Source organism: Sinocyclocheilus anshuiensis, unplaced genomic scaffold, assembly GCF_001515605.1.
Source record: "Sinocyclocheilus anshuiensis isolate Anshui unplaced genomic scaffold, SAMN03320099.WGS_v1.1 scaffold1136, whole genome shotgun sequence".
Taxonomy (NCBI): domain Eukaryota; kingdom Metazoa; phylum Chordata; class Actinopteri; order Cypriniformes; family Cyprinidae; genus Sinocyclocheilus; species Sinocyclocheilus anshuiensis.
In genome coordinates, this window is record NW_015548521.1 from 481,552 (window position 1) to 492,372 (window position 10,821).

General features: G+C 34.6%; 1 protein-coding gene across 1 annotated transcript in view; it reads right to left on the reverse strand.

Moving 5' to 3' along the window:
* LOC107656813 (piwi-like protein 2) overlaps positions 1-10,821 on the reverse strand; it is a 60,414-nt gene that overhangs the window by 3,664 nt on the left and 45,929 nt on the right. Inside the window, exons 11-17 of the mRNA XM_016444760.1 lie at positions 9,685-9,774; positions 9,083-9,223; positions 5,792-5,905; positions 3,335-3,523; positions 3,053-3,154; positions 2,054-2,170; positions 759-847 (exon numbers count right to left, since the gene is read on the reverse strand). Of these exons, the coding sequence (XP_016300246.1) occupies positions 759-847; positions 2,054-2,170; positions 3,053-3,154; positions 3,335-3,523; positions 5,792-5,905; positions 9,083-9,223; positions 9,685-9,774 (842 nt within the window). The remainder of the gene's footprint in view (positions 1-758; positions 848-2,053; positions 2,171-3,052; positions 3,155-3,334; positions 3,524-5,791; positions 5,906-9,082; positions 9,224-9,684; positions 9,775-10,821) is intronic.

Here is a 10,821-nt window from a genome sequence, read left to right on the forward strand (position 1 = left end):
CTGTAAATATATCAAAACTTAATTTTTGATTAGTAATATGCATTGCTAAGAACTTCATTTGGACAACTTTAAAGGAGATTTTCTCAATATTTAGATTTTTTTTGCACCCTCAGATTCCAGATTTTCAAATAGTTATTTCAAAAAATTGACCCTTATGACTGGTTTTGTGGTCCAGGGTCACATATTATTTAAATGTATTATCTTAATTATGAACACAATGTAGTGCAAACAGTTTTACCGTTTACTGCACTATTATTCTTCTCGTTATTTCCCTACAGCGGCTTATGAACCGGAAGTCAAACACATTTCCAGAAAACAGCTTACTTCAGCATTGAAAAATAAGGTGGACAGAACCCGTCAGAGGTTTTCTTTCTTGATAAACTGTTACACATTCACTAAAATGAATTAGTCCCAGTGCTGCATCTCAGTGCACTTGCACTGATGTTTGCAAATGTTTATAATACTATCATTAAAATGTTTGGGATCATTAAGAATTATTTTTAATAAACAAAAAAAAAATACCTTAATTTAGCAAGGACGCATTGATCAGTATGATTTTGTACATTTATAATATTACAAAAAGTGATATTTAAAAATATGCTGTTCTTTTGAACTTTATACTCAAAGAATCCTGAAAAAAGTTAAATATTTTGAAGGATCATGCAAAAGATATTTTAAATTGTAATATCTCACATTTATAATTTTTTTACTGTACTTTTGATCAAATAAATGCAGCCTTTTATTTTGGGTGGTTTTACCTGTTGAGACTTGCTACAAAGCCCATGACAGATCTGCTCTTCTTGCTTACGTCATGGTGAACATCCACCCCAATCACCATCAGGTATTTCTGTTCAAATCAAAACTACAGGGGTTAGAAGTTACCCTTTTATTTAATACCATTTGCTGATATTTATGTGCTGCAACAATTCAACATCAATACCATTCAGAAGGAACAATGCATTAAGTTCACTTTTAGATGCCTTTTTGCTTTATCATGCATTACACATCTAGGGCTGGGTTTTGACACAAATTTCACGATTCGATTCACATTCACAAGCTTGCGATTCGATTCAATTCAATATTGATTATTTTTTATATATATCAGGTACAGTACATCACAAATTTTCCTCAAGGAAAAAAAAATCTCTCAACTAATGCTGTAAAATACACATGAGAGTCAGTTGGTACTACATTACTATAATATTGACGGTTAAAATTGACTGATTTGTTAAAATTACACTTAATGAAGTTTTTAAAATAATAAAGTTAATTACATAATAATATTTCTACTTCAATTAATTTGTTTGAAATATAAACAATGGTGGCTGTCATAAAAACTTGATGGATTTATTCAAACATAAATTAAACCTTGAAGAACAGTAAAATGTATAATGAATATGTTATATGGTGCATATATTTAGCAAAATGCCCCTCTCTACAGTTTATTTTTCCAGCTGATTAATGAGTTTATGGTCACCAAATATGTTTGTTTCTGAGGTAAATGTGACGTTACGTGACATTGTTTAGAAGCCGTTATATTGACGTCTATGCGCAGCTGAAACACTTATTGAGAGATTACATGAGACGGATTGTAAAGTTGTACTCTTTCTTTTAACTTACCTTCGGATGTTTAGTCATGAATTACATCATATTCAATCTATTATAGGTTATTTAAAACTTGTGAACAAATAATTAAAGTTTGAAAAACAAGAAAGAAAAAACTTAGTCCATTTTAATATTAATGATATTATAATGTTCTCCCACCAGCTCAAGACTATTAATGAGTTTGTTGCGGCTGGTGTCTAGGTAATAAAAGTCAAGATGTGAACCTAGGAATAAATATCGAAACTTGACCAACAATGCATTAAAAAAAATAAACAGAAAATGGATCACACCTAGCTATCGTATATCAGTGCTCACTGTGCAGTGACCATTTTCAGGTTCATTCCTGATACTCCATATTTACTTTAGCATTTTTTAATCAAGAGCGTGATACAGTAGGGTAACTTTAGGGCCACCCGTGGGGAAAAAGGTCTGATTAGCACACACTCACCAGAGGAACATTTACCGTCCACAGCTCTCCTCCCAGTTTGCAGTTAATCTGCAGAAGGATCTTTTGAGCGATGCTGCGGAGCTTCTGTGGCTGGGAGATGGTCCGCACGTTGATGGCCTGGGAATAAGTGACACAGATGTGAAATGTCTAATATGAATACATGCTGTTTGCCACAAATACGCAAAGCAAAAAACCCCAGCTAATTAAAGGGATAGTCCACACAAAAATTTAAATTCTGTCATTAATTACTACCTCTCTGGGCCTTGAACTTGGTAGTTCCATTGCTGTCTATGCAGGGTAAAAGAGCTCTTAGACTTCATAAAAAATATCTTAATTTGTGTTTTGGAGATGAACAAAGGTCTTATGGGTTTAGAACGACATGAGGGTGAGTAATTCTTGGTTGAACTAACCCTTTAACAGCTAAATAATTCCACTGACATGGGATTATAAATGTATTAAAATAATTCAAAATTGAATTTCAGTACAAATGAAGTGGTCAGAGGTATTATCTTTCAGGCAAAACATTTAAATAACGTTTACAACATCGTTTTAAAGGCTGAGGAAATTTACTTTTGTCCAGCAAGGATGCATTTAACTGAACAAAAGTGAGTAAATACAAAATGTAAAAAAATGCTGTTCTTCTGAACTCTCTATTCAAGCAGCACAACTGTTCGCCACATCGATAATAATGAGAAATGTTTCTTGAGCAGCAAATCAGCATATTAGAATGATTTCTGAAGGATCATGTGACACTGAAGACTGGAGCAATGATGCTGAAAATTCAGCTTTGATCACAGGAATAAAATACATTTTAATATATACTAAAATATAAAACCGTATCACAATATTACAAAATATTACTTATTAAATAAATGTTGCCCTGGTGGGCATAAGACACTTCTTTCAAAAACATTTAAAAAAATCTTTGAACAGTAGTGTATGTGTTACATAAACAGCAACTGAACAATGAAATGCAAAGGAATTGTGTTTCGATGAAACCTGTGATGGTACTGGACTCTGGATGCAGCAGAGCTTTTTGATGGCGCTGTACAGGTCGTCTCTGTTTCCGGTCATAATGCACACGACCAGCTGCATGCGGGGCTGAAAACCAGGAGAGACAATATACTATATACTACGGTATTTAGATAATACCCCAATGCACTACAAAGCCAAAAGAGCCATGGCCCATAGAGAGTAACACTGCTCTTCGAGAGAACAGTAAACGTTCCAAAGCTCTTTCATTACAGTTTTTCCAAGTCTCTGTGTAGTGCACTTCCCCACCTCACTGGTGAGTTGAGAGTGAATGCTCTTGACGTAGGTCTCGGTTCGATCATCCCGTAGCTCTACGCGGATGGGCCGCTCAATTCTGATGCCCATTGGTCCGGCTACCCTCGTAAAAGTAGTCACGAGCTCCTCTGCCTGATCGGTTGCCCGCCGGGGATAGAAAACAGCCCAGCAGTTCAGAGGAACCTGAGAGAGCAATCCGGAGACAAATACAGTAGACAGGAAGAACTACACAAGAGCAATGTGAGAGAATGAGACTGGGGCTTTCAATTCTGTCGATTTCAAAACATCCAAAGATCATTTTTACACTATAATGATCATCTTTTTCATAAGTTCATAAGAGTCATTTTGCATGTTTTGATTCACTAAAATGAACCTAAGAGTCATCTTATTCAAAAATCAGACTTGCTTGGTCCAGCTATGCGTTTCTAATTCACTCAAATTAACCGTCTCTACTGTAAAAGTCCTTTTGTTCAGTAATCAGACTATACTAATCCAGCTGTATGTTTCTGAAGTCACTAAAACGAATCAGATCATAAGAGTCATTTAGTTCAGAAATTCTATTCGGTGTTTTTTCAAAGCCTCATACATTAATGGGGTCATGAAATTGATTCATTTATCATATTTTCACATACAAGATGTTACTCTAATAAAAAAATCACACTGCGTTTCAAAACTCTAAACTATTTCCCCAGTTTAAAATGTGAATTATTCTTTTCGGCCCTTCTGAAACGCCTGGATTTGGTATCGTGTGAAGTCTAAATATGCGAACTGTTCATCACGACTTCAAAATAAAAGTCTAAAGCCTCGCTCTGAGTTTGCATGTTTTGATGTCCACATATTCAATAGTTTACAGTGATTGTAGCATTTCTGACTTAAAGTGTCCAAATATTAAAGATTAAGCAGACAATTGAATTAAATGCTGTTTAGTCAATATTAATCAAGGATTAGATCGCAGGAAAGTGTAAAAACCACCATCAGTCCTTTGGTGCCTTCTGCAGACATTTGATATAACACAATGTAGATAAGCTATGATTATATTGTTTGATTACATTATGTATTTGAACAGTTTTGCTCCATAAAACCATATGAATACTTGTTTTTGATATTTTATTTCAACCAATTATCAATGCCTCATTGCTATTATATATATTTTTAGTCTTCAATGTCTATTGTTTGCTTAGTTCTATTTTTATTACCTCAAAAAAAAGTTTTTTTTTTTACTTTTCAGAATAATCTACCAATTTCTTGATTACAAAAATAATTGTTAGTGACAGTCCTACTTATTTCATGTGCAAAGATGTTAGCCAATCATACCAGTGGGCATTTACATTCCAGCTAGTCCAAAACGCTGCTGCCAGACTTCTTCTGAAGTGTCGCAAACATGAACACATTACTCCAATTCTCAGATCTCTACACTGGTTGCCGGTTCATCAGAGAATAGACTTCAAAATTCTACTCTTTGTTTAAAATCGTTACATAACCTAGCTCCTGTCTACCTCTCTGAACTCCTTCATTTATACACTCCATCTAGAAGCCTAAGATCTTGCGACCAGGCTTTGTTGGTAGTTCCACATGTTAGACTTAAGCGTAGAGGGGAGCGTGCATTTGCGGTGGCAGGGCCACGGCTTTGGAATACCCTGCCTTTAGAAATTAGAATGGCCCCTTCTCTGCCTGTCTTTAAGTCCCTGCTAAAAACCTATCTGTTTTCCTTAGTGTATTGATTACTGTTATTCTGTAATTTTTTAATGGGTTGTTCATATTTTTTATTTGGCTTGCTTTCTGTGTATGTTTTTATAAATTTCTCTTCTGTAAAGCACTTTGGTCAGCCTAGCAGCTGCTGTAAATGTGCTATATGTAACGGAGGCCAGCGTTAGGTGCTGTGCAGGTAAACCTCACTCCCCTGATCTCAAGAGACGCACTAGCGACTGATGCTAGAGGCTGCAGTCTTTAGCCTCCTTGTTAGTGCGTCCGCCTCCCATGCCGGAGACCCACTCGGAGCGAGAACGAGGAGTGGCGGAGAGGACCCGGGGGAGAGGGGTTACATATACAAATAAAATTAACTTGAACTACATTGAAGTCTCACAGCAGACATGCCCTTTCCAACAGAGTGCTTAAATCAGAGGGTACAAAATGACCATTTATATGTAAATCATTACCGTTTCTGGTGAACCATATTAAGATAAGCGCACCCCAGGAATGACCATTTCATGACCCCTTTAATACCTACGTGTGATGTGCCTCAAACAAAATGTGCAAATTCAATCCACACATTTCTTTCACTCAAGCCAAACAAGGCTGTTCTCTTTCTGTGGTGTGAGACCTCCAGCCTTTGAAAACATGCAGGTTCTGCAGTCCACCTCCTCTGATCAGTCTGACATGTGCACTCCCAAACAAACCAATGACTCTTCAGTGATTTCGTTCAAACACCCTACACTGACTGTGCTGACTCACAGTGCTGATGGAGGGGTCTCGAACCACCTCTCTGGACCAGTCTACAGCCGGAGACGTGACAAAAGAAGCTGAATGCAAGCAGATGGTCTCGCTGGGCAGAGTTCTTCCTTGAGTCTGTGGAGAAACAAAATGTTTAAGTAATTCATGTTAGCTACAAACACACCAATGTATCATGAACAAAAAAGACAGTATGCACGTCAATACAGTTAACACAATTAATTAAAAGGACAAATATGCCAACATTAGTGATTGTTCAAAACTTACTTGAATTTGCTAACATGAGGGATTCTTTTTTTCTTTCAAACATGTTCCATTTCACTGTCGAGTTTTAAAAATACATACACATAACAATAATGCTTGAATTAACTAGTTTTCATTCCCCCCAGCTTTATATTTAGATTCTAACCGATCCATAAAGACTCTGACTCAAAACAAAAAGAAAGTGTATTTGCATTATAATGGTAATCTTTTTGTTTTTGTTGTTTTACATTTAAAACGGGCACAAAAAACAAAACCGTATATGGATATTTGTCAGGTACTGTTGGGTTTCACTCAGGTAAATACAATATTTATCGCTGTCTCTAACGATTATTTTGGTAATCGAGTAATCTGTCAATTATTCTGAAAAATTGAGGTAATAAAGCAAACAATAGACTTCAAAATGACTTAAAATACATACATAATAGCAACAAGGCAATAAAAATAGTTTCAAATAAAATATAAAAAGCAAGCAATCATATGGTTTTATTGAACAAAACAGTTGAAATATATAATATAGTAATAAAACAATCATCATAACTTATGTACATTATGTATTATATCAAATGCCTTTACAGCATGATCTAATCCTTGTTTAATATTGACTAACCAACATTTAAAATCAAATGTCCACTGAATCTTTCTTATTTGGCCACTTTTTTATGATATAAATGCGACAGTCATTTCTTCATCAAGAACATGTGGACATCAAAACATGCAAACTCAAAGGTTTTATTTTGAAGTCACAAACAGTTAGTATTATTTAGAAAGATAATGATGTATTCTGCTGTGTTGGCGTAGGTTTGTAAATGATTTACCGTATAAATCTGATAGAATGGAGCACATTGTTCCCATATGGACGTTATAAGCAAATCAGACTCACAGCATATGCAGAGATGGAGTTTGCATGTGAATGATAACTGTTTGTGTGGAGCAGCATTTACTGTGAATGGAGCCGCTCCAAGATGCACATAACCTACACGCATATTAAACCTGCAACGCATATTTTTGTTTAATTGCAGCCTTTGTGAATTCATAATAGCACTCTCTTTTATTACGATTTTTAAATGGTTTTAATATTTCGTGCTTCACTTCATGTATTTTGCCAGTTCATCGGCCGGGCAAAATGCAATCAAGTATTTTTTATAATAGAGTACTCAAATTTAATTGAGGAATTGTGACAGCCCTAACAATAATTCAAGAAAACTCCATTAAATCCTAAAAATAAAAACATTAAAGTGCTATAATGCTATATACATTTTTTAGTGACTTTAATAATATTAATGATAATGATAACTGATATACAGTACAAGAATATATAATAAACTATATAGAATAATGCAATATAATATATCTAGGTACAGTATAATAGGAGTTAAAATTAACATATTTTGAATTTTGAAAATGACGATGGATCTGTGTACGTATAGCACTTTAATGCAAAGGATGTGTCAGTAATATGTTTTTTTTCTTTTGATAGAAATGAATACTTGTCAGAAGTGACAGTAAAATTTACTATTTCGACACTCTTTTGAACAGCTTTGATCACAGAAATAAATTACATTTTAAAATATAATGAAACAGAAAACAGTTATTTGAAATTGTAATAATATTTCACAACACTACAGTTTTGATCAAATAAATGCAGCCTTAGAGCTTCTTTTCTAACTACTTTCAAAATAAAAAAAATAACTACCTAGCCCAAACTTTCGGTAGTGTAGATACATAGAGTAACACAATTTAATAGGCGCCATCCAGGTGTAATACGAGTTGAACAGGAACTTATTTCTGGTTTAATATTTATGGAGGACCTGATGGAGCAGTGGATGCACCGAAGTAGGGCTGGGCGATATGGCCAAAAAATTATCACGATAATTGTTTCATATCAGTCGATATCGATAATTATCACGATAAATGTCAAATCTTTTTAAGTTTAAGCCAGATTTTTGCTCCAAAGTGAAAGTTGTAGAAACCAGACAATTAATTTGGGCTCATTATAATGATTTAACAAAATAAATATCTAACTAGAAAAATTAATTTCTTAGTTTCTGCATGTTCTAATGAGTGATATTGTTTCAAATCAAGAAACAAGTTTGGGTTGCCTGATAATATTAATAATAATAATATCACTTTTTTGTCTCTTATAAATGCACATTTGATAGCAGTTCGAGTTAGGATGCGGAGGTAAATTTTTGTTCATTATCAAAATCAGTAACATCTGTAAAAATTGTAGCAATCTCAGTTTTATATGGTTACATTTATTCTGACCAAGTTTTTATTTATTTATTCATTTTTAATTAAGCATTGGTCTCCCATAGTTGCATACATTTAAATCATGATAAACACAGTTAAAACCACACATATAGCACCTCAATACCATGGTAAAAATCTAAATATATGGTTATTAGGTAGCCGATTTGTATTAAAAAAAACAGTAGTCTAAAAACATTCAGTTTAAATGCACACATGCTATAGCTTAATCACAAATACATACTATAATTATATACCATTACTCCTGTAATAAAATTCAATGTGAATATCCCACATTTCTGCCACAATACCATGGTGCAGTGAGTGTTACCACAGTAAATCCATGGTAAATAATGGCGATGTGTAGATTGAAAAGCCTTCTGACTTGTCTTGTTGCTCAGTGTTTCTCCTGTTTGGCTTTAAACTAGTTTAAATCACAGAGTCATTTGTGTTCATCGCTCTATTTGCGCTTCACACTGGATCTTACAGCGCTGTTTAGTGCTCACGTGACTGAAGTAAATGCATCTGCTCTAGTGAGCTCGTGCTGCGCGGCAGTTTGAACTTTGATCTGAGCGGATAAACGGTCCGTGTGGCGCGATTCAAATGAGTCGTGCTGTTTCGTTCCGCTTTTGGCACATAAACATTATATCTAACTCTTCATATCGTTTTATCGAAGAAAATTATATCTCGATAATTATCGTTATCGAATTATCACCCAGCCCTACACCGAAGACACAAAAAGTTCTCTGAACTACACTGTCAGGTGCGTGTTTCCATTCTCACCACTAGAATCTCTTGGCTGATGCTGAGGCCCCAGCGGGCCAGCTCGGAGACCGCTTCGCTACTGCTGTTGATGTTGTGCAGCAGTTGTTTGAGACTCTGGGTGTGCTGCTCGGCTCCCACATTGATGTGCATGGTCAGATCCTGAAACACAAGACGAATAGACAACCATATGTGACCCTGGAGCACAAAAGCAGTCTTAAGTCGCTGGGGTATATTTGTAGCAATAGCCAACAATACATTTTATGGGTCATAATTATTGATTTTTCTTTTATGCCAAAAATCATTAGGAAATTAAGTAAAGATCATGTTCCATGAAGATATTTTGTAAATTTCCTACCGTAAATACATCAAAACTTAATTTTTGATAAGTAATATGCATTGCTAAGAACTTAATTTGGACAACTTTAAAGGCGATTTTCTTAATATTATAATTTTTTTGCACACTCAGATTCCAGATTTTCAAATAGTTGTATCTCGGCCAAATATTGTCCTTATGACTTATGTTTTGTGGTCCTGGGTCACATATCTGAACAGTTTGCAATATAAAGAGTTCACCCACCTGACTGTGTTTGAGACTGGTTTGACTTGTAACGGATTCGTACCTTCATGACTCTGAAGTCTTTCCTCATTTTTTCAGGGATGCCGGTCATGAAGGAGAGTTCCGGCAGCAGCAGGATTTCACCCGTTATAACCTGTTGTGAAACGGATCAAATTCACATGTACTTAGTAATACACATAATAAATTCACATCCTAGTAGTGGAAAACGAATATTTATGTCACTCAGACAGGTATGTTCAATACAGCTGTTTTGACAAAAGGAAACAAGATTCATTTCTAGTTTCAACATTATTTGTTATTCAGATATACTTTAAAGGAAAAGTATCATCTGTATGCGAAGTGACCCACATTTGGTTTTTGACCACACTGAAAATGTGTACAATTTAACAATTTACTCCTGAAGCCATATTGAAATTCTAATATCTCCGGAACTGAACCATAGGTCTTTAAAAATGAAGATGCCAAAAGGAAAGTTTGTTAAGACCAAATATCTAAAAGGGAATTAAGATATCTTTAATACTTCTTGAGTTACAGGCATGCAGACTTTTGAGAATAAGCTTGAAATGTACTTTTTCCCCATTTTTGAATGGTCACCATTGGCACATACTATAATGCAACAAAGACTGCTCAAGACGACAGATTTTACTAACAGACCAAACAATCTCTGTGTAAAAATAACATAATGATGCTGCCTAAAGCATGCTTTCTAAAGTACTTTTGACCGCCCTTTTATTTGACTCTGAATATCAGGTGAAAATTGTAATTTTGACCCCCCCTCTACAAAATAGTGAATTACTAACCCTAATATTTTGGCATTCATCACCATACGTGTTTATCTTTCTTCAGAAAAAATCTCAAAAATTTGAGCTGGTGACGTTTCTGAAATTTGGTTGATTTGACACTGCATGACCCAGTTGGAGGAAAATCCTGTTAAATAGTTTTCAAAAGTTTTGGATCAGTACGATTTTTTAATGCTTTGAAAGAAGTCACTTCTGCTCACCAAGGCTGCATTGATTTGATCAAAAACACAATTAAAATAGCAATATTGTGAAATATTGAAAATAACTATTTTAATATTTAAAAATGTAATTTATAATACATACATATATACATAATATATATATTATGTATATATATATATATATATATATTTATTAACAAAATATTTTAGTTTGTCTTG